This window comes from Chlorocebus sabaeus, chromosome 27 (genome assembly GCF_047675955.1).
Source record: "Chlorocebus sabaeus isolate Y175 chromosome 27, mChlSab1.0.hap1, whole genome shotgun sequence".
Taxonomy (NCBI): Eukaryota; Metazoa; Chordata; class Mammalia; order Primates; family Cercopithecidae; genus Chlorocebus; species Chlorocebus sabaeus.
Genome location: NC_132930.1, coordinates 44,552,139 through 44,575,861, shown reverse-complemented (window position 1 = coordinate 44,575,861; position 23,723 = coordinate 44,552,139). Strand labels below are relative to the sequence as shown.

Below are 23,723 nucleotides of genomic sequence, written 5' to 3'. Positions count from 1 at the left end.
TCACCTCCTCTGGTAGGTGGGAATAATATATTAACAGCAGGGAGAGAGGCCTCAAGGCAGGGGCAGGGGCAGAGTTGGGCAGTTCCCAGCTCCCCTGGTCCCCCTTCTTTGCCTTCCGAAGCAAGGGAAAGGCAATAGCATTAACTGAGCACCTACTGTATGCCAGGCAGCATACTAGGTGGCTGGAATGCAGAGGTGAGTACAGCAGAGATCATCTCCACCCCAGCAATGTCAGAGGAGAGCAGGAGATGGACACGGGATGGAGGCGTCCCTGGCACCCTGGGCACCAGCAAGGAGAAGAGTGGGATGGGACCAGAAGACAGAGGCCTGGGCTTGCCTGGGGGGCCATTAGCAAGCAATATTTCTCCTGAAATACCACATGTGCAAGAGTTCCGGGGAAAGATGAACCAGGCAGAGGGAAGAAGCTGGCAGAGGCCTAGGATGAAGCTGGGCACAGCTGAGTCTGGAAGGGCTGGGTGGGCTGGAATGGAGCGTGTGAGGGGCGAGTGGCTGGAGGAAGCGTGGCCACACTGTTCTTGTCCATCCTGACCTGGAACCGCCAAGCACCTGTGTGTGAGTCCTACTGCCCCACAAGTCAGGATAGGCTTAGGGCCTGGCACAGGGCCAGGCAGAGTGGGGAGCACCTTACCTTTGGCAATGCATACTTCGGCAGCTTCATCAGGACAAATTCATTGCGGCGATAAGAGACATAGTATTTTGTCCGGTTTGCTGATGTTACCTAACCAGGGGAAGAAACACATTTTTGAGAGGCTTGATTCCCTCTCCAGCCAGAGTCTCATGAATGAAAAACTACATATTATATTCAGCAAGTGAAAATGCCCTTTTACTTTGCTTATACCTGTTCTGCTTGAAATGAGCAGACTCCTATTCATCCTTCAAAGCCCCACATTAATACCCCTCCTCTGGGAAGTCATCCTCTGCTTCCTTCAGTCAGAACTAACTTCTTTCCCCATGCTCTCTCTTTGCCTTGTTTCTCTGCATCCAACTTATGGAACAAGGTGGAAAAAGTTCCGATGGAGAAGGAGACAGGCCAAAGATGAGCTCATCACCAAAGGTGACCACTGAACTTCGAGGCATGACAAACAAAGCCGGCACCATCCTGAGTGCTTTTCCCGGGCAGCTCATTTGATCCCATAACAATCAACCCCATTAACTGTGGCCGTGGACGTCTGTTCCCAGAGACAGAAAGGCCCTTCAGGACAGGACTGTGGCAGGTCTCTGATCACAGAGGCCACGGATCCTCACTGCCACAGAACCGGAGGTGCAGCCTCCTGAGCCACCAGCACTGCCACCTTGTTGGTGGTGAGGTGGGGCTGGAATGGCTGAGGTTTCTCGCATCCTAGCACAGGCTCCTGGATCCTCTGAGAAGCAGGGTGGGAGGAGGGAGGAAGGGAGAGAGCAGGGGAGGCTGGGGCTGGGGCAGGGAGAGCTTTCCTCTGCAGTTGTTGAGAAAGATGGAAACCAGGGTAGAAACTGGATGGAGCCAGTGGCCCCCCTTCTCCTGCTCCTCACAAACAATGTCACGAGCACCAACACCAGACAAGCTCACTGTGACCTTGTGCAGAATGAGACCACCTGAGACTACCCCACGATCGAGTCCGAACACAGACCAGACGTGAATGTCATTTAAACCTCCAAGATGCCCAGACACCCACCCTGGCTGAGACAAGCGAGGGCTGCTGCTCCACAGCCCAGCTCCTGCCTCCCCTGAGGCTCCCGCTCCCCCGAGTCTCCCGCCCCTCCGAGTCTCCTGCCTCCCCTGAGTCACCCCTCCCTCTAGAGAAGACTGAGACGCCCAATCCTAGCAGGACCTCATGTCCTCACATCCCCCAATCCAGAGTCACACCCGGCTTCCTTGCAGCCCCCACAAATCACCTCCTGCAGCCCACACCTGACAATCAGGCCCTTCTACCCCCTTGGAGACGCTCAGGTTCCCGAGGGCATGTGTTCCCCCTTGCTGCACTGAGTGACAACCAAGCCTGCTCCTCCATAGGTGACCTCCGGGGGTCTCAGGCTGCAGGGCTTTGACAGGTCAGCGGGTCTAATGTTTAGAAACCACTCAACATGGGAGATGGTTGCCCAGAGAACCAACACTGTCCTTGCTCTAGTACTTAGTGAACATCCGCAGAAATGTAATGCTAGGCGCTGGGAAAGCAGGTGGTGGGTTCGGACCTAGAAGCCAGCCTCAGCTTGCCTGAGTCAGGTGTAGGGACAAAAGGAGTAAATGGTACGGAATGACACAGTGGGGCCTGGGCTGTGACGGAGGAAGGCACAGGGCTGGGGGTCCTCAGAGGAGGCACCAGTGAGCCTGAAGTGGAGGCAGAAGACTTCCTGGAGGAGGAAATGCATGACTGAGTCTTCGAGAAGGAGCAGGAATCAGCCCGCGGAGAAGCAAGGCACAGCACAGGGAACAGTGCAAGCAAACGCACAGACTGAGGATCAAAAGCCAGGGGCTGGGCTCAGCAGAGAGCAGTGGAGACGGGGCAGGGCTGGAGGTCAGTGCTGGTGGCGGCAGAAGCCTCTTGTCTGGCCTGCTTTAACGGTGGGGGCTGGGATGCCCATGCCTGCCCTGGCACCTAAGTCCATGGTGGCCCTTGGCACAGAGCGTAGAGTGGGGAGCTAGGGTGATCAAGTGTGGCTGAGACAGGGCAAGGAGGTGGCTGGGGAGCACGCCACAAATCACCTCCTGCAGCCCACACCTGACAATCAGGCCCTTCTAACCCCTCTGAGATGCTCAGGTTCCCCAGGGCACGTGTTCCCCCTTGCTGCACTGAGTGATAACCCAGCCTGCTCCTCCATAGGTGGAGGGCCTTCTGGGGAGAGGGCACCCAGCAGCTGCCCTCAAGGGGCTTTCTTTGGGGAAACTTTGGACTTGTTTTTACAGGATCCCAGAGGGCAGAACTGACCCAGTGGATGGGAGTCCGATGAAGCAGACTCTGTCTCAGGGCCAGAAGAAACAGGCCAGTGACTGGGGCTACTCAGCAGAGGGCTAGGCTGTTTCAGGGATGCTGAGTTGCGCATCCATGAAGGTGAAGAAAAGCTGGATGGATTGGTTGTGTGCTAGAGTTTCTGAATTAGCTGGGACCACGTGGCTGCTGAGGGTGGGCCCACTTGTGACCTGAGGGCACAGGCAGCAGGGTCCTGGTCACAGGGCTGTGGACAGCCGGTGCCTGGCGGCCAAGAGCCGGGACCAGAAGCAGTCCTGGTCAGTTCCAAAGTCACTGATAAAGCCAAATGGGGCTAAATGGGCTTAGGTTTGGGGACCCCGAGTGGCTGGGAGGTTCATGGTGGCCAGAAGGAAGGTGGAGCCTCCGTGTCCCTGAGCCCCATTGCTGGGTTTGTGGGGGCTTCTGTGGATGCCTGTAGCCACAGCTATGGTCAGAAATCGTGACCTGCAAAGTAGCACTCGAAAGAGAAATACCCATTTTATTGCCTCTTTTCTGAGCGATTCCATTTTGGCTGCAGGCGGCTCATCCGCCACGTCGCCTATTGCCAATTTCCCAAAGTTCCGGAAGCAACCTTACCTTAAAGAAGATGTAATCGTCCTGCACGGTCAGAGACCCGTGGTCAATGGGGCCTGCGAACGGGGCTGCCGGCAGCTTCTCGGAGCAGTTGTGGATCGGGCAGGTGACGTACCGAAAACCTACAGGAGAGAGGCGCCGGCCCAGGCAGTCAGACTCCAGCCGGAGCCAGAGACAGCCTGAGACATGTGCTGGGCTCCATCCTCCTCCAGCACCACTGCGGTGCGGCTTCGTGGGTTGAATTCTAAAGGCCACGGCGATGACACCTGCGGCCGAGGGTGTCATCCTGGACTGTGGGCCACCTGCACTCTGACATGAGCTCCTTCAACCCTCAGGAAGGTGTTCGTGCTACTCTGGAGCCTGCCGTCCCCTGCAGGAGGGGTCAGCACAGCTGACGGTGGGCACCTCACCATGCCCAGACATGCACGGCCCCCACACCCTCCCGGTCTCTCACACCTGAGCAGGGGTGAGGGTGGGTGGGGCTCAAGGGTTCTTTTCCCCAAAATTTTAAGCACATGCTTCTACCCTTTTCCACATGTTTATGGTTGAGCAATACTGAATGCATGCTTTGCCAGGGAGCTGCTGATTTTAAGTCCTTCTGTTTCCCCAGGGCAAATTTATGTGGAGGGGCTGGAGCCTGGAGGCCTCAGGAAACTCTGCGTTCCAGCTTGTGAGCCAGGAGCAAGATTTATCGAAAGGGACCAAGGGAAGGGCACCTCCTCCTCCTCTTCTCCGTTTTCCTCCCCCTCCTCCTCTACCTCTTCCTCCTCCTCCTGACTCTGGCCCTGGGTGATCCGGCAGCATGGAGAATGGTTAAGGGAAGGGGTTTAGGAACCAGAAAGGCCTACCCCTAAGCTCAGCCTCAGGTTTCTGCACTGAACAATGGGGTAGGCCTACCTGTTTAGGCTGTTCCAAGGAGGCGGAAGGCAGTGTACACAGAGGGTACGTGGGCAGCAGCGCTAGGCCACTGCCAAGCCCTCCTGAGCCATGCCCATGTTCCCTTGAAACTGCCTGGTGTGCCCTGCGCTCAACACTGAACTTCCTACAGCTGGAGATGCAGCGAAATGACTAGCTCAGGGACATGCTCAGTTGACAATCTACTCACTCACTCACTCATTCACCTGCTCACTCACTCATTCACTCGCTCACTCATTTACCCACTCACTCAATCACCTACTCACTCATTCACCCACTCACTCACTCATTCACCTACTCACTCACTCACTCATTCACCCACTCACTCATTCACCTACTCACTCACTCACTCATTCACCTACTCACTCACTCACTCATTCACCTACTCACTCACTCACTCATTCACCTACTCACTCACTCATTCACCCACTCACTCATTCACCTGCTCACTCACTCACTCATTCACTCACTCATTCACCCGCTCACTCACTCATTCACCTGCTCACTCATTCATTCATGTGCTCACTCTCACTCATTCACTTGCTTACTCACTCGTTTGCTCACTCATTCACTCATTCAATCACTCCTTCACTCACTCATTCACTCACTCACTCATTCACTCATTCACCCGCTCACTCACTCACTCATTCACTCGCTCACTCATTCACCCACTCACTCACTCATTCACCTACTCACTCACTCATTCACTCACTCATTCACCCACTCACTCACTCATTCACCTACTCACTCACTCATTCACTCATTCACCCACTCACTCACTCATTCACCTACTCACTCACTCATTCACCTGCTCACTCATTCATTCACACACTCACTCATTCACTCACTTACTCGCTTGCTCACTCACTCGCTCACTCACTCATTCAATCACTCCTTCGCTCATTTACTAACTCATTCACTCACTCATTCACTCACTCATTCACTTGCTCACTCACTCACTCACTCATTCACCCACTCACTCATTCACCTACTCACTCACTCACTCACTCATTCACCTGCTCACTCATTCACCTACTCACTCACTCACTCATTCACTCACTCATTCATCTGCTCACTCATTCACCTGCTCACTCACTCATTCACCTGCTCACTCATTCATTCACCTGCTCACTCACTCATTCACTCGCTTACTCACTCACTTGCTCACTCATTCACTCACTCATTCAATCACTCCTTCACTCATTTACTAACTCATTCACTCACTCACTCATTCACCCACTCACTCATTCACTCATCCTTTCAATTACTCACTTATTCAACTACTCATTCAATCACTCATTCACTCACTCACTCATTCACTCAATCATTCCTCACTCACTCACCTATTCACTCACTCGCTCCTCCCTTCACTCACTCACTCACCTATTCTTTCATTCATTCCCTCACTCACTCACTCATTCATCCATCCCACCATGGTTAGGCTCTCAGTGTTCCAGGCCTAGAGCCAACACAACAAACTAGGGCCACCTCTCAGGCTGATGGGTTGTATGCTGGGTATAGTAGCCCTGATGATAGTGCTTGCCAATTTCTGTGGTATAAACACTCCCACATGGGCATTCAGGAGCCACTTAGATGAAATTGGTGAACATGGAGTTGAAAAGAGCTGTGAACAGTGGGCCAGCTGAAGCTCTGGAAAGGGCAGATAGCTAACCCTGACAATGTGGTGTGATGCGGGCAGTGAGTCCTTCTCTCTGTAGCACATGTTATTTTGCAACATTTTGCCCAGTGGGCTACTCAGGGGCAACCCTGGCATCTGGCTTATTCATTCAGCAGCCTTACTGGGGAGACAGGTGATCAGTAGCCCCAACTGGTACTCAAGGAGCTCCAGGCCCTGGAGAGTGTGCAGAGCTGGGATGATGGAGCCCAGCAGAGGTGGCTGGCAGAGTGTGTGAGGTCAAAAGTAAGAAATTCCAAAAGGAAGAAGCATTCCCAGTAGGGATGGAGAGAGGTGCACCAGCCAGGACCTTGTGACCCCAGGCAAACCTGGACTGCCTCTGAGCTGTGTTGTCCTGGTTATCAACACAGAACAGTAATAGTACTGGCCCCGCCTGCCTGAGTGTGGCAGGGTGGGGGTGGGGAGGGGTGAAGGCCATGCCTAGCAGCTGACCCTGCCCCTGAAAGCTTAGCCATGGGGATCACACCCAGCAGCTGACCCTGCCCCCAAAAGCTTGGCCGTGATGACCCCGTGTTGAGAACTCTGCATTCACTTATTTCATATCACAATTTATTTCACAGGCCAGGAGACTGGGGTGACTGGCCTTGGGCCCTGAGGTTGGCCAGTCGCAGGACTGAGAGCTGACGCCTGCATTTCTGTTCTAATGGTGACACATCCTGGCTCAGGTGATCCTGCACAGAGGATGTCTCTGCGGGGACTCAGCTGCTCTGCCCTCCTCAGAGCACCCTCCTGTCACACAGCATGCACGGCCCTGGGCAGGAAGTTGGCTGGGTCCAGGTGGGCAGGCCCGTACCCCCACCCCTGCTCCCGACCTCCACACTTTGCACTTGCCAGGGGTCAGGGGCTGAGTGAGTGGGAAACACTCAATGCTCAGGAGCCAGAACAAATTGCCCTCTTAATAGACTTTTCCACTGGAGTGGAGCTCCTTGACTTCCATTCATCCCCAGCTGGAAAACAAGCACATTTAAAATCATGCCACATCGAGACGCAGTGAGGCCGGCTGTGTAGGGCCAGCCACTGGGGACAAGCGACTGAACACAGGCGCTGCCGAGCTGTGTCGGGCGCGAGGTGACTCAGGGATACCTGGTGCCCGTGCACTGCCCGACTTACCTCCACCGAGGTCCTGGGCTTCCATGTGGACCAAGTCAGGGTCAGCGTCCACCCCAGACACAGCCCTGGAAAAGAAGAGCCGAGACTGGGGTCGGGAATGGAGTCACTGTGCCCACCCCCCAACGGCTCCCCACACCCCATGCAGCCACGTGGCCTCCCTGGTTCTGAAGCCACACTTGCTGTTTGGGTCCGGAGGGCGTCACCTCCCCGGGACCCCACCTGCTCCTGGGATGCTTGGAGTCTCTGTGTCTTCCTTGCATGAGCTGAGGGGGTTGGGTTTCTTCCTGTCATGGAAGTGTTTGTAAAAGGCTTTCTCCTTCATAAAAGATTTTCACATTGCCTTTTCATTGTTGTTTGTTTTATTTTGATCATCTAAAATGACTGCAGGAGGCAGGTAGGCCTGGGACTCCCATCCTATCCTAATTTTATAAATACGGAAATTGTGGCTCAGAGAAGCAAAATGACTCTCCCAAAGCCATGCAGTGGTAAGGGCTGACCTGGGATTCAAGCCAGGCTCACCTGAGCTGTTGCTCCGTCTCCTGCTTCCCATGACCTGGTCAAGTGTGCCCTTGGGAAGATTCCTCTCTCAGCCATCGGCTCTCCCCTAGTGCTGCCTCCAGGGACTGGCCTGAATCCTTTCATGAGGGGGCAAAGGCTCCAGCAAGAGGAACGCACTCCCTACCCCGTCACTTGACAGTTTGCACCAGGCTGTCCCCACACACGGGCCTGGACCATGCGTTGTGAGGCAGGTGCCTTCATCTGCATTCATAGGTGACCCCACTAGGGCCAGGATGGGCCTCTGACTTGCCTGAGGCAACATGGCTCAGACCAGGGCAGTCCCAGGCTCCTGCTCAGGTCTGCTTGATCCCAAAATACATGCTCTCCTCAGACCCCACACACTGCCCTGCTCACAACTAAGGCCTTCTCCTAATGCCACGAGTCCAGATGTCCCATCAGTTATGGGACTCTGCCTCCTTTGGGGGTGGTCCCAGCTTCAGAGAAGTCGTGATGGAAATGTGGGAGTTTTGCCAAGTGGCTGAGTTCCATAGACATCTCTAAGAGCCCGGTGGGACAAACCTACTGTGTAAAAGGCCCGCTGCAGGCCCTGGGGACAGAGATAAAGGAGACACTGCGGTTGCTCTGTGAGCTCCTGGGTCAGGATACTCAGGCTGGGGCTGTGGTTCTCCCACTCCACCCTCAATCCACCCACACCTCATCCCTGCCCGACTCCTCTCCCCACTTCACTGCCCTGCTGGGTGAAGTCTTTAACTGGGTGGGAGGGGAGGGAGGAAGCTTCTGTCTTTAGAGGCAAAAGTCAGGTCCTGAGTCTGTGCTGCACACAGCATGTCACTTGAACTCATTTAATAGCTCCATTTAGTGGCAGGTGCTCAGGTACAGGGAATGTCCTAAGTGCCGTAGTTGCCTTATCTCACTTACCTTGAATCATCTCAAATGGTTTGGTTATACCCATTTTACAGATGAGGAAACCAAGGCCCAGACAGGTGAAAACAGATCAAAGCTCATACAGCTAGCAGAGCAAGAGCCACTACCCCGGTGCTACCACTCCCAAAGCAACATCTTTTCATCACACAGGTTGCTTCCTGGCTTTATACAGCATTGTGCACGAAATAATGCAGTGAAGGGATAGTGGTGGGGAGGAGGAGTACAGTTGCCCCACCCTCAGTCCAGAATCTCAGCTGGAGTCTACACCTGCCCTGGCCCCTTTGTCCAAGGCCCTCCCCTGTGCTGTCACAGACTGTCCACTGCATGGGACTGGTTGGAGGTGGACAGCCTCACTTGCCCTCTTGGACACTCTCCCCTGGCTGTTCCAGTCATTACTCTGGCAGCAATTCTGCCTTGAATTTATACAGTACTTGTCCTCTCAGTGCTGAAGAGCCAGGACAAGGCCGGGTTGGCAAGTCTGAAAGCCTCGCCTTTGAGGGACATCCAGCCATCCATTCACCACCTGGCTCACAGGAGTTCTGTGAGGGGCCAAGCCTATGAAGCACCTGGAATGAGGCCTGAGAAGGGACAGAAGACATGTCCCATGGTCGCAGCTCCACAGGCTGGTCCTCCAGGGAAGGCAGGGATGGGGTCCAATTTTGGTGCCACATCCAGCATATGCCTGGCTTCCAGGAGGGGAGTGCAGATTTTTTTTTTTTTTTAAATGAAAGGAACTTTAGTGAGGATCTAGATGGTCCAGGGTTTCTCAAACCAAGCATCACATCCCATCTCCCAGATTTCACCATCTCCATGTGCCCACTGAACTGTCATCTACCTGCCACTTTCTTCATACTAAAAACTGCCACCTGCTTTAGCCTTCTGCGAAGCAAGACTCCCTGGGATCTCCTGGATTTGGCGGCTGGTTATGTTTGTTATCACACACATTCCAACTAATATGACTGTTAAAGTCGCTTACCCATTTACCACACCAGTCCCTCTCATGGACCCTTTGCCCAAGAGCAAACTGAGCCTCAAGATGAGGAAGTCACTTCCTGGTGTCAGTGGCCACTCAGCGCTGGGGGCAGGAGCACCCTCATAACTGGCTTGCAAGTCGTGGAGATGTCTCAGGCAGAGTGCCCAGTGCCCCCATGGCCTCTCCCCATCACTGACAGTTTCCCACCCAGACTTGGCCCCATTTGCTTCCCAAACTTGCTCCCAACCTGCCTGGCACCAGGATCCCCATTTGCTTCACCTTCTCCAGGGACCAGGTCCACCCAAGTGGCCCCAGGTGGACAGGGGACATCCATAAATGGGTTTGAATGGTACGGACCCCACAGATGTGCCATGTGGCGGGAGCCAGCTAGGACTCCCCCGTAGTCTCTTGAGATTTCAAACACAGGGGCACCAGCATCAATCATTCTGACCCTAGGTAAAGAGATCTCCCTTTCAAGGCGGAGTGTTGATTTCGGCTTTTGTGAATAGACCGTTTGTAAGCTCCTTGGAAAGGAGGTCTCAGGCCTGACATTGCTCTCTCCTGAATACAGACAGGCATTGTTCCCTTCAGCAGCAGACCCTCCACCAGCAATATGGAATTTTAGCCTCATCATCCATCATCTGTGAAGCAGGGCAATGACACCTGGGGCACAGGCTCCCTCTGCCCTCACTCATTCACTCACCCACTCACCCAATCACAGACTCACTCACTCACCCGCTCACTCATTCAGTCATTCACTCACCCAATCATAGACTCACTCACCCGCTCACTCATTCACTCAGTCACTCACTCAGTCACTCAATCACAGACTCGCTCAGTCACCCACTCACTCATTCACTCACTCACTCATTCACTTACTCACTCAATCACAGACTCACTCATTCACTCACTCAGTCACAGACTCATTCACTCACCCACTCACTCATTCACTTACTCAGTCACAGACTCACTCATTCATTTAACCACTCAGTCACAGACTTACTCACTCACCCACTCACTCATTCACTTACTCACTCACTCACTCACTCACTCACTCATTTGCTCAATCACAGACTCACTCATTCACTCAGTCAGTCACAGACTCATTCACTCACCCACTCACTCATTCACTCAGTCAGTCACTCACTCACCCAATCATAGACTCACTCGCTCACCCGCTTACTCATTCACTCAGTCAGTCACTCACTCAGTCACTCAATCACAGACTCACTCACTCACTCACTCACTCATTCACTCAGTCACATTCACTTACTCAGTCACGGACTCACTCATTCCAACTACTCAGTCACAGACACACTCACTCACCCACTCACTCATTCACTCACACACTCACTCACCCACTCACTCAGTCACTCACTGAGTCACTCACTCATTCACTCAGTCACTCACTCAGTCACAGACTCACTCACCCAGTCACTCATTCACTCACCCAGTCACAGACTCACTCACTCAGCCACTCACTCATTCACTCAATCAGACTCACTCAGTCACTCATTCACTCACTCATTCAGTGACTCACTCATGCACCCACCCACTCATTCACTCACTCATTCATTCACTCACTCATTCAGTCACTCACTCATTCAGTCACTCTTTCATTCTCTCAGTCACACACTCAGCTATTTACTCATTTATTTACTCATTTACTCATTCATTCATTCTCTCACCTACTCATTTATTCACTCACTCATTTATTACTTCACTAACTCATCACTCACTCAGTCACTCATTCATTCCCTCACACTCAGTTATTTACTCATTCATTTACTCACTCAGTTGTTACTCATTCACTCATTCATTCATTCATTACCTCACTAACTCATCATTCACTCAGTCATTTACTCATTCATTTCCTCAGCCACTCACCCTATACATTCATTCATTTACCATGTTTGTTCCTTTAGTCTTTGCTCTGAGCACTTCCCACAGCCATTTCTCAGTGTACTGGCGAAGGCCCTGGGCTAGACACTGGTGTACAGGTGGCCTGAGGCCTGGTCCCTGCTCCAGGCCCTTCAGTCATGGGTTTTGAAGACTCTCTTAGACTCTGTACTTACAACATCTCAGATAGAGCCCCACTCCCCGCAGGAAATGGCGAGCCTGACACACAGGCCTTCTTGCTCATCAAGGTCTCCACTGCTTAGAAACAGCAGGCCTGTGAGATGGCCCGGGGCAGGCAGTCCTCAGAGAGTGAGTGTTTTGGGGGAGGTGGGAACTGACTTTCACCCCATTTGTGCTGAGGGCAGCTCCAGTGCAAATAGTTCTGTTAAGCCCTGAAAGGTGTGATAACCACGGCTGTAGTGGGGAGACCTCCACCTCTTCCTTCTATAGACAGAGGCCCTGCCACCCCCGTGCCCTGCACCAGGGCCAGGCTCTGGAGCTAACGGAGAGGGAAGCTGAGGCTTCCCCTGGGTGAGTGTGGGGCTGAGCAAGGAGGCAGATGCAGGAACACCCGGTGAAGCCCAGGCAGCCAGACCACCCAGTAGAGTGGGTAAGGGCCACAGGCCACAGCCAGAGGTGGACCGAGGCTCAGGGCTGCAGCTTGGGGGCAGCAGGACCTAGAATGTGGGCCCGAGCCTATCCGAGCCTCACTTCCCTGCTGTGACATGAGACCTAGATGCGTGCCTGAGCCTCAGTTCTTCCCTGTGACATGAGGGGGACCCTCACGGGCTGCTGTGGGGATGCCATGGAACGGTGCGTTCAGAGCCTCCATGCGCTGCCCAGGGGACACTCAGTATTCAAAGCAGGGTGGCTGCGGGACAGCTGCTGTTATGATTCTGTTCTGGGGCGTGGAGAGACTGAGGGCGGGTTCGGTGGTGGGGAGCAGGCGCCCGAAGCCCTATTCAGAAGGCAGCAGGTATCAGGGCACCTGGAGCTGCTCCCTCCCGCTTGCAGGCCCCTCTAATGAGCTTGCTGTATAGCCTCGCAAAACGTTAATGAGGCTGAGCTCAGACAGAACACGGGGCTTTGGCAATTCCCGCTGTCAGTTCAAGGACAAAGAGCTCCTTGGAAATGCTGTCCAAAACAGCATTATCCACCGCTTACAAGGGGAGGGGGGCATCCCCACCACTGTCACCACGCTCCAGGAGAGATCCCGGGGCCATAGCGGCCAGTGTCTGCTGGGATTCCCTCGAATAACAGCAGGGAAACTTGGGGGAGGAAACAATTGGATTTGCCTGAGATAATAACACGTTTGAATTATCGCCAGTTTCCCTCTGGGCGCCGTGGGTCGGTGACTTTCTCTGGCTGGAGAGCTGTCCATGAACCCGGCCTGGCCTGGGAGTGAACAGAGCTCTGCCAATTCCCCAGAGCGACCCGGCTCCGAAGTCCCCCCTCCTGGCTCTGCTCCCCACCTCTGTGAGTGCTTAGGCCCAGGCATCCCACCGCAGGGCAGCTCTGGCTCCTGACAGTTGACAGCAATGACAAGGCCAGTGATGGATGGCGGTGCTCTGGTTTCCAAGGGAAGAACCAGGCCCTCCTGTGGGGAGCCCGCAGACAGACAGCCGTCGCCTCTCCCCATGAGCCAATGGTGTATACACCAGCAGTTGGCATTCCAGAGGAAAAAGCCTTCTTTCAGCCTGTGGGGTGGCCAGGATGCCAGTCTCCTGCCACGGTCTACATGACATTATAAACAGCCCTTGCCCACTCTGCAGCCAGCAACTTGAACTTCTTAATAATTCTGTCTTTAATTGGAGCTTTGGAAGGGAAGGCTGAGGGGCAAGAGAGCATATATAGGGCTGATAGCCCGGGTTCCCTCTCCAGCCCTGTGCCCTCGGGACAGGTAGGAAGCCCTTTCCATGTGTTTTCCTGTTGGAGAGACTGGGCTGTGGCCTGCGCAGGAGCCTGTGCAATGGTCTGTTCCACACGTGGAATAAGAGAAAGGCTAGCACTGTGTGTGTGTGTGTGTGTGTGTGTGTGTGTGTGTGTACACACACAAGAAAGAGGGATGCCATGGAATCAGCACATGAAGGAGCAGCGTGTGTCTGGAAAGGCAGTGTGACCAAAAGGACGGGCCGTGGCCCCAGCAGGAGAGGGGCGAGCTTGACCTCTGAGCAGCTGCACTGGCTCCTGGCCCCGCGCTGCCACCTGTGACCTCGGGCAAGCCCTCCTCTTCCGCAGCCCTCATGAACACATCCCACAGACATTTCTCAAGGAAAGCCGAGTGCCCCCCGTGCAGTGAGGCTAGGGTGCTGCCCAGGTGGCACACTGAGGCTCCCCTGAGGATGCACTCAAGAGGCCAGTACCCACCGTCTGAACTCAGAGGTCCCAGTGGCCCTTTGCCTGGGATGGGAGTCTCCTTTCTCTGGTCTGGCTCCCCGGGGTGGGGGCTTGTCTGGGGTACGACCCCAAACTTATCCTGCTCATTGGCACCCAGCAGGCGCCAGGAAGGGTGACAGGTTCAGCAATGGGAGGGAGCCCAGGCGTGGATAAACAGGAGAGCAGAGCCGAGGCAGGCCGGGTCAGCACCCACGGGGTCTGTTAGTCAGGGGCTGAGTTGGGGCCTGGGGTTGGGTGGGGAGCACAGAGCGGTGGGCCGGGAACATGTGTATGTTAGCACCTCTCTCCACTGGGGAGGCTGTGAGGCTCAGGGAGGGAACAGCAGTGGCACAGGGCCACATAGTTGGTTCGTGAGTAAAAACGTGGCCTGAGGGACACCAACCCCTGGACTCTACCATTTCTGATACCACCCACTGCAGAGCAGGAAGAATGACTAGGGGGGTCCCCTGGGAGGAGGAGGCTATGGGGCTGCAGAAAGAGGCAGTGGATGGCGGGGACCCAGTCCCGGGCTGGGGAGGATCCAGAGGAGGAAAGGGAGCTGCAGACCTCTGTGGGGCTCCCAAGGATTTGGGGGCAGTGCTCTCACGGGAGCTGCGGGCCCCATGGGTTCAGGGTGGGGCAGTGCTCTCACCGGAGCTACGGGCCCCAGGGGTTCGGGGTGGGGCAGTGCTCTCACTGGAGCTGCGGGCCCCACGGGTTCAGGGTGGGGCAGTGCTCCCACGGGAGCTGCGGGCCCCATGGGTTCAGGGTGGGGCAGTGCTCTCACCGAAGCCATGGGCCCCATGAGTTCGGGGTGGGGCAGTGCTCTCACCAGAGCCGCGGGCCCCACGGGTTTGGGGTGGGGCAGTGCTCTCACCAGAACACGTGGTCTTTGGTCACTCGCTCTTGCAGAAGTGTCCACTTTTTCCCCAAGTCAGATGACACGTAGAGCTTTAGGGCAGAAAAAGGAGAAACAAAAACTTGGTCAGGACGTCAGGAATAAGCTGCTTTTGAGAGACGGAGATGTCCCTGACACAGTGCATCCCCCAGGAGAAGTCAGCCTTGTCCAGCGGACACGCGGAGGCGCTGTGCTCATGTTGGGGGTACAGACCGAACCCCACTGCCTCCAGGAGGAACCATTCCTGTCCCCAGCCCAGCTGGCAGGACCCGGGAGATGAGGCTCCCCAGGATGAAATCCAGAGCGGTCTCACGGAGGAGGTGTGTCTGAGCCTCGAAGCTGGGAGGGGCTTTATAATCCTGTGTGAGGATACGAGGAAGGGCGTTTGGGAGGAAGGAGCCACGTGTCGCCAGGGCTGGAGCAGTGAACGGACGGCAGAACAGGACACAGCAGTGGCCCCGGGCAGGGGTGTGGCATCTGCTGCAGGGGTCAGTGCAGGTGCAGGTGGGCTGGGGCCTGACACCAGGGCCGGCCTCACAGCGTGTGACCAGTGCCACAGCCCAGGGACCTTGCTCAGAAGGGCCCCACACCTGGGGCTTAATTCTCTGCAGCCGCCGACTTGAACTTCTTAATAATTGTGTCTTTAATTGGAGCTTTGGAAGTGAAGGCTGAGGGGGCAACAGAGCGTGTGTAGCGCTGATGGCCTGGGCTTCCTCTCTAGCCCTGTGCCCTCGGGATGAGTTCTCAGCCGCCTGTGCCCATGGTCCTATCTCCACACAGTGACCACCACGGTCCTTGTCCCTGGTGAGTGCCAGGGCCAGGCCTGGGCCCAGGAAGGGGCAGGGGTGGGTGCCCTGAGCACTGTCTTGAGGCCAGCCCTGGGGGCCTGGGAGGGTGTCCCTGTGAGCCGGGGAGCACCATGTTAAATGGCTCATAAAGAATATGGTGACAGGCCCAGAAAGAGAGCACAGAAGAAAGGAAAAGCACTTTACCTGATAGTCAACATTTTTCACTTTACACTGTACCCCGCAAATGACACAGCTGGCCCTGCCCAAAACCACTGGCCAAGGCTGTATAAGATGAGGCGCTCAGGAGCTCTGTGGCCAGACAGTGTTTCAGAGAGCCCACACCAGAGGCCGTGGGTGGAGGCAGGGAGCCCTGAGGAGGCCAGGCCTGGGCCCAGCTGGGGGCGGCGGGAGGATGGAGAGGAGGACAGGGCTTGAGAGAGGCCTGTGCAGGCCGCTTGACAGGTCCTCTGAGGGTGAGCAGAGCAAAGAGGGTGAGAAGGTCCTTGGATCTGTGCCCTGGAACCTGGGAGGAGTGAATGGGGTCAGGGGTACTCAGGTCTGTGCCCTAGACCTGGGAGGAGTGGACAGGGCCAGGGATACTCAGGGAGCCTACTCTTAGACCTGGGAGGAGTGAGCAGGGACAGGGGCGTCCTCGGGTCAGTGTCCCAGGCCTGGGAGGAGTGAATGGAGTCAGGGGGTCCTCGGGTCAGTGCCCCAGGCCTGGGGAGAAGGGAAGGGGCCAGCTGGTCCTCGGGTTCACAGCCAGGGCTCTGGTCTGGGGATCTCAGGTGGAGACAGGACCTTGATCAAGCTATGAGTTTTGGAAATGCCAGGTGAAGTTGCCAGGGCCACGGGCAAGGCCCAGAGCTTCTCCCCTTTCCATGACGGCCCTTGGGAAAGGGCCTCCCCCTCCTTCATGGAACAGACAGTCCTGGAGGGAGCCGAGATCTGCTCTGGCAGGAGGGAAGCCAGCTCTCCGGCATAGCGGCGTGCGGGGTGGCGAGGACATCTCTATCAGGGCGCTCCTCTTGGCCACACCAAGCCCCACCATGCCAGGGGGGTGGGACTTCATAGCTCCATTCTCCATAGGAGAAACTGGCTATGGGTGCTGGAAGTGCTACCCCAAATGTGAGATCTTGGAAACTGAGAAAACAGCAGAAGCAGGAAGCCTATTCTCCGTTCCCTCCCCTTTCTTCCCTGAAACAGCCCCTAAACCGAGGAAGGGCATCCCCCGACCTTCTCCCACCCTCTCCCAGAAGACCCTCACGTGACAGGTGTCCTGCTCGAGGCCCAGGGAAGGAATGCCGCACCAGGATGCTGAGAAGACGCTAGACACACAGCTTTGCTAAGCCCCACTCCCTTCCCCGCTGCCGCTCATCTGATCACACCCCTTTCCCTCCCATTGCACTTCTCCAGGACCAGCCCCTGTCCATCAAACCTAAGCATAAAGCATGAACTTCCTGTCTCTTTGGGTCTTCATTTCGAACACTGCCATGTCACAGGAGACGTAAATTACATGAATGTGTTGTGCTTCTGTCTGGCTCCTGTCTTTTGCAATGGAGGCCTCAGCCATGAACCTTGAGATGGGTAGGAAAGGAGCTTCCTTTTCTCCCTCCACTGGAGCTCAGCGAGCAGGGGTGCTCTCTGAGGCGGTGGTGCTGGGTGCGTAGCTGCCCATGACCATGATGGGCGCCATAGGCAGCTGCCACACTCCGGAGGCCAAGAGGAGGCAGGGTCCTATGTGTCATCTGACACAGGAGAGCCGGGGCGGGTCCAGCAGGACAGGCAGGGGCCCAGGGGTCAGGAGCTGTGACTGTGCCCGGGCCACCTGGGCACTTGGGCCCTGCAGCCTGGGCTGGCAGCTGCTGTGTGTGCAGCCACTCCTGGTGGACCTGCCTGCCTTGCGTGCTGCTCCAGCCCTTCCAGTGCCTCCTGTGTTCAACTCCCCCAGTGGAAGTTCTGGATGGGCCCCTGGTTTCTTCCCCCACTGACTCACTGTCTGGCATCAGGCCAGCATCTGAGGGTTGTGGGGGTTTCGGCAGCCGCAGGAAGCCAGAGGCCGTTCCAGGAGGAGGGATCAACCGAACACAGGCCCTGCAGCCGGAGGTGCTGAGCACACAGTGGGACTGGCTTCAGGGTGCCGGCCCCCTATGGTGCCAAGGCCAGTGTCACCAGCAGGCTGGGCTGATGCTGGGGGAGGGGACAGAGCTCTGACTTCATCCCTTAGGGCTAGGGAGTTAGAGAAGGGTTTTAAGCAGGCGGCAAGAGCTTCCCTCCCTGGTGTATGGCAGAGGCACGTGACAGCTGTCACCGAAGCACGCCTGAGAGTGATCCCACCGCCTAAGAAGAATGTGCCTTCCGAATTCCCAGCTAAGGAATCCGGGAGTGGCCAACCCCAAGACTCAGCCTTACCCATGAGGAACAGGCCCCGGCCCATCCCTTGGAATGCAGGCCCTGCGGGGGGTCGAGTTCCTCTGTTCTGGGTTGGGTGGAGGTTGCTAGGGGGAGAGTGCGGAGGGAAAAAGCTACATAAGCTGCAGGCTTCTTACAAACGAGAGCAGCTCTCCTGTCCAGCCCACTGCCACCAGACTGTCCCTGCATGTAACTTCCTCCAACAAACCTGTGTCTCATTCGCTGTTTCTGGGTCCCTTCTGTGGCCTCTTGGGCACAGTGCCATCCCTGCTGGAGTCAACAGGGGCCTGGCACAGCAACTGGGAAAGGCCTCTGCCCACTCCGGAGGAGATGAACGGGACGGCAGAGGGGCCTCCTGGAGCCAGTCTGACCTCCTCTTCTCTCTCCAGAGTGGCCAGGACAATCTCCTAACAGCAATGCCAGGAAGCCTGGGCTCCCGTCCTCACCTGGAACCAGCTACCTGGGCAGGCCTAAACTGGCTGACAATCCTCATCCTCACTCAGAAGGTTGGGATGATTCAACTGGATCACATGCTTTGGAAGAGTCCAGCCCGTGTCTGACACGCAGTCCATCCACAACATGCATTTGCCTTTCCCCCGTCCCGGACAACAGGAGACTCTGTTCCCTTTCCCTTGCCTCTCCTCTGACTCCGGCTCAGTGTTCATTTGCATTTCAATACGTTTCATCCCTAACTCCCAGGTGATGAGTGATCACAGACATTGGGGCTGGGCCAGCGATTCTATAACTGATGTCCCCAGTTCATCTTTGATTTGCGTTATGTTTTTGCCAGCTGCCTCTCTGGGGGTAGGGGCTGTATTGGTGCAATACGGCCCACACTGCATTTATCAGGGGAGGATGGACCACGTGGGGTTTAGGGGATCCTTTGCACCCCAGTAGCATCTTACGCTGAAATCCTTGTTATTGAAGCAAAGCTCAGAGCCCACCGTGTTTTGTTGCAGATTCAGGCTGGACCAGGAGAGGGCGTTGGCCGCCGCACAGCTGTGGCTGATGGACGAGGCGGGCAGGGCTGGGCTGGGCTGGGCTGGGCTGGGAGGGGAGAGAGGGCTGGACAGGGAAGTGGGGACCCGGGTCTGCGGAGCTGGCATCTGCCTCCGTGTCATGGCTGCTGAGTCAGTTCCTTGCCTCAGTTTCCCCATCTATAAAATGATGCCCCAGCTGTAGCGTTTCAAAGGGGAGAGTCTGTGAGTCTAGGGTTCTTGGGCTCCAGCGGGCCTGGCTCCACTAGCACCCACCGTACACAGTGGGAGACCTTGCGTGCGTTCCAACGCTGTTCCGAGCCTCAGTTTCACCACTTCTTAAAACGAGAATCGGCCTCCTGCTTTGAGGGATGTTGTGGGATCATCCAGGCACGTGGCAAAGCAGTTGCACTTGCCACGCACACAGCACGTTCTGTCGTGATCACTGCCTGATAACACCCGTAATAGCAGGATCCGCTCCACGTGCGAGCACCAGCCGGGCCCTTTGCCTCTTGAGGCGCCCCTACAACATGGCTAGGAAGTAGATGCTTCTAAAAATACCTCGTGCAGACGGAAGATGGAGGCTCGCAGCAATTGAGTGATTCGCCCAGGGTCACCCCTGTCAGACCTGCACTTGAATTATCTGTGGTTTGAACACACTTCTCTTTATTCCTTCTGTGATCAGGGTCTGTCTAGAATGAATCGTTTGAGCACAGCAATTTCCATCACTGGCCCAGGAAGGAAGGCAGGCTCAAGTCAACCACTCTACCCAGATTCTCCATCTGCATAACGGGTACAACATTCACATTAATAGCGGCCACATCTGCTGGATCAGATGCCGGCATGACTGACTTCTTCTGTGCCACGTGCTCCTTTTCTGTGTCCACGTGTCCTTGTCATGGATGCTGTGTTATGAGGAACAAATGACATCACGGATGTCACTGCTGCTGCAGACACCGCTGCTGCCACTGCTGTTCATCAAAGAAGGATGTGCAGAATCTCAGAAGGGAAACGGGTGATCAAGCCCAACCCTGTGCAGCCCTGCCTCTCAGCACAGGCAGGTGTGCCCCCTCCTCCTGGAAGCCCACCTGGGCCTAATCACCCTCTGCTCCTGACCCAGCCTCCAAGCCCAGTGCCCAGGGCCTTTTCCTCTCTGGGTTCCTGTCCTCGCCTTCCTGCAGCCATGTCTAATAAGTCACCATGCTTCAGACGCAGTTGTGTACCCTGCACCAGCTGCACGCTGCACCCCTCTCCACCCAGGGCCATGGCCCCGCTGGGCCACACTGTCTCCAGGGACCCCTGCTCCCAGCCCTTGGTCCTGCAGCTGCAGAGTACACCTGGTCCGCCACTCTCCACACAGACCTTCCAGGAGAGGCGTGGCCTCCAAAAAAGCCCACGCCCTCACGTGATCACACAGCTCTCCCGAGGCCATCGGACCCCCCTCTGGCTGCCATCCTGCTCACTCCCTGCATGCCCCCACCCCAGGCACACTCGGCTCGGGGCTCACTCCCACTTGTGGCGCTAATGTGTGCACAGGGTCCTCTGAGCATCTGCACCTGCTGTGCCCTCTGCCTGGAATGCCCTTCCTCATCCCCGGCCGGTGTTCAAGACGCAGTTTAAAGTCACCCTCTGGATCAGGCATTGCTAAGGCCACTGGCTCAGAGGCCCTGCTCCTTCTATTGCAAAGCCAGGGTTAGAGCTCTGTCTGTGAAGTCAGAGTCTGTGCCTAGGGCCCAGGTGCCAGAGAGGACGGGGCTGCAGTGCCTTTGTCTACCCCACCCTCATGTCCTGGTGCCAGCGCCAGCGCCAAGTGGGACTCGGGGAGGGATCCCCAGGCGTGTCCCCTCGTGCTATGCTCAGAACCCTGGCTCTCTGGCCTCCAGCTCCTCAGATCCAGGACATCCTGTGTCTCCCAGTCCACTCCCATTGCTCCCCAGGGCTGCCCTGGTGCCTGTCCCTGGTTTCTAGCCTCTCTTCCTCCACCATGGCAGACCCAAGCTCACATTCTGGGCTCTCCCACCATGCAGAGGCAAGTCCCTTGGCAGCCCCCTCACTCCCCGCTTGCCCTCAGTAGACTCAGCAGTTTCTAACCCGTCCCTCATCACCTGCTCTGCGCCCCCGTCTTCATCTAGGAAGGAGACCCCGCGAGGGCAGGAGCTGGTCTGTTTTGTTCTCAGCGGTTGCCCCAGCTCCTGAAACCTAGGAGGCCCTCTACAAATTCTCCCAGGCAGAGGAAGGCGGGGTCTCAGTTCCGAGGTCACTGCTGCCTGGGGGCGGCATCAGGCCCACTTTGAGGCTCATGCCACACATCCCCCTTCCAGGATCCTCTCCTGCCAGGAAGTCTCAGGCCCCATTTCTGCCCTGATGACCCCTGATTCCTTGACACCCTCTCCACGTCACTTCCTGCCTGCACCACCCCCAGCTTAGCAGGGCCCAGCAGGAACTGGCTCCTGTCTCAACCAGCCCTGCTCTCCCAGCCTCCATGTCTTCCTCCTCCTCCTCTTTGGTCTCAATAAATGGCCTCCCTCCTTCCCACCATCCACCAGGTCCTCCAACCATAATCCCAGAAGTGCCCACCACCCCACCTGCCCCACCGTAAGCAGAGCCCTCAGGGGCTGGAACCCATCCCATCTCAGGCCACCCCACTTCCCCACCCCACCTCGACTGCTCCTGCCTCCCCCAGTCTCCCATCTCGGAAACTTCGGCGATGAGACACTATGCAAGCTACCGCAGTGAAGCTCAAATGCTCAAGCTGCCAATTAGCCGGTCCTGTAGCAGCAAGGCTTTGCCACGGTTCACGCTTCAGAGCCAAGATGAACACACCCGGAGCGCTCATGCAGGCTGCCCATGGCAGGGTCCCCACGGATGAGCAGATCAGAAGAGCCAGCCGAGGGCTGAGCCCACTGTAAGACTGGCCAGGATGTTGCCCAAGGAACCACGGCCAGGAGAATGCAGGTGTGAAACATAGCAAACCCTGGGTGGCCGGCGACCCCCCGTCCTCGTCACATCAGAACTGGATCTTCCTCACACAGCCTTTATTCTCTTACCAACAGTGGATGAATTCCTGAGCTCGCCTTGAAAACTACAGACCCCACCACTGTCGCAAGTGCAATTGCAGCAAATGTCCCCTCCCACCCTCTTCCCCGCAGCTGGAGAAAAGCAGACAGGGCCCTGTATCATGGAACTGTCCCGGCAAAGGTGCCTCCACAGTGTCTTCAGGGATGAAGGCTGCGCCCGTGACCCTGACCATGAGTGATGAGAAAGGCGGCTGTCTGTGTGGTTGTCTGGCAATACTTTGCGTTCCGGGTACCACGAGTGAAATCATCTCTGTCTTCAACAAGCCTGGGAGTTCACTTTGTTAGGCCACCCTCCTTTGCCGCCACCCACTTGGAGAAAGCACCCACGATTGCTAAATTGTCCTAAAGAAAGAGGTTGAGAGTCTGTCTTGCTCAGCCCATCTAAACCCCAGCTAACCCGACTCCCACGGTTGCCCAAGCCCAGCCATTTGGATTGGGGGCCCCTTCCCCAGATTCCTCCCACCCTGGGCTTTGGCTCTATTGAACTATGCACTGTGATCTAAATCTGCTTTTTCGCTCTCTCGCCTCCAGGCCTTTGTGCAAACCATGCCCTCTGCCTGGAACATCCCTACATCCCTCTCATCCCCTGACTACCTCCTGTTTTTCAGGGCAGCCTCATTCCTAGCTTCACATCTCTACAGGTAAGAGTCTGGGTCACCCAGCCTGATAGCTGAGGCCCTGAGTGATTGCCCTGGGCCCTGTTCCCACCAAACCCCCTCTGGTGTAGCATAAGTCACACTCCCCCAACAGGATGCACCCTGATCCCGAAACACACATGTGCCTCCTGCCCTGGGTTTTTGTCCAGAATGTTCTCTTCACACGGGATACTGTATTAGCCGATGCGGGCTTCCATAACAACATGCCCCAGAGGGTGCGGCTTAAACCACAGAAACAGATTCGCACACCGTTCTGAGGCCAGAAGTCCAAGATCAAGGTATCGGCAGGGTTGGTTTCTCCCTCCTTGGCTTGCAAATGCCACGTTCTCCCTCGTCTTTATGTGGTCTTCCCTCTGCCTGTCTTTTTTTCTGTGTAGTTTTTGATTTTTTGAAAGAGTCTTGCTCCGTCACCCAGGCTGGAACGCAGTGGTGCAACTGTATCTCTCTGCAGCCCTGAAACTCCTGGGCTCAATCGATCTTCCTGCCTGGGAGTATCGGTGTGCGACAGCACTCATGGCTGTCTGTCCTGATCTCTTCTTATAAGGACACCAGTCAAATGGATTGGAGCCCACCCTAATAGTCTAATGTTTACTTAAGGGCCCTATCTCCAAATATGGCCACATTCTTTCGTACCAGGGGTTAGAACTTCAACACAGGAATTTTGGGGGACACAATCCAGCCATATGGAGGCACATCTTTCACCCCCACCCCTAAAGTCCTCCCAGCCCAGTTCCAGCTCCAGCTCAGCTGCCTACATCTTGGGGGCGCTGTCCCCAGCCTTCCAGCCCTGTGTGCACTGTGGGGAGCTCATGCCTGCATGGCTGTTTGCTGACTTCCTTGCGTCCTGGGTGTTTATCTCCTGCTGCTCTGCTAAGCCACTCACAGCTCGTGGGCACACACCTGCCTTGCTCACCTGAGGCCCCAGCGGTAGCCCAGAATCCATGGCAAGGCCCATTTGCTG

General features: G+C 56.0%; 1 protein-coding gene across 4 annotated transcripts in view; it reads right to left on the bottom strand.

Moving 5' to 3' along the window:
• Nucleotides 1–23,723, bottom strand: part of SORCS2 (sortilin related VPS10 domain containing receptor 2) — a 550,792-nt gene that overhangs the window by 73,799 nt on the left and 453,270 nt on the right. For all 4 annotated transcript variants that reach the window (XM_073012526.1, XM_073012528.1, XM_073012527.1 and 1 more), the window contains exons 5-8: nucleotides 14,832–14,905; nucleotides 7,264–7,328; nucleotides 3,546–3,664; nucleotides 650–739 (exon numbers count right to left, since the gene is read on the bottom strand). In XM_073012526.1, coding sequence (XP_072868627.1) covers nucleotides 650–739; nucleotides 3,546–3,664; nucleotides 7,264–7,328; nucleotides 14,832–14,905 — 348 coding nt within the window. The remainder of the gene's footprint in view (nucleotides 1–649; nucleotides 740–3,545; nucleotides 3,665–7,263; nucleotides 7,329–14,831; nucleotides 14,906–23,723) is intronic.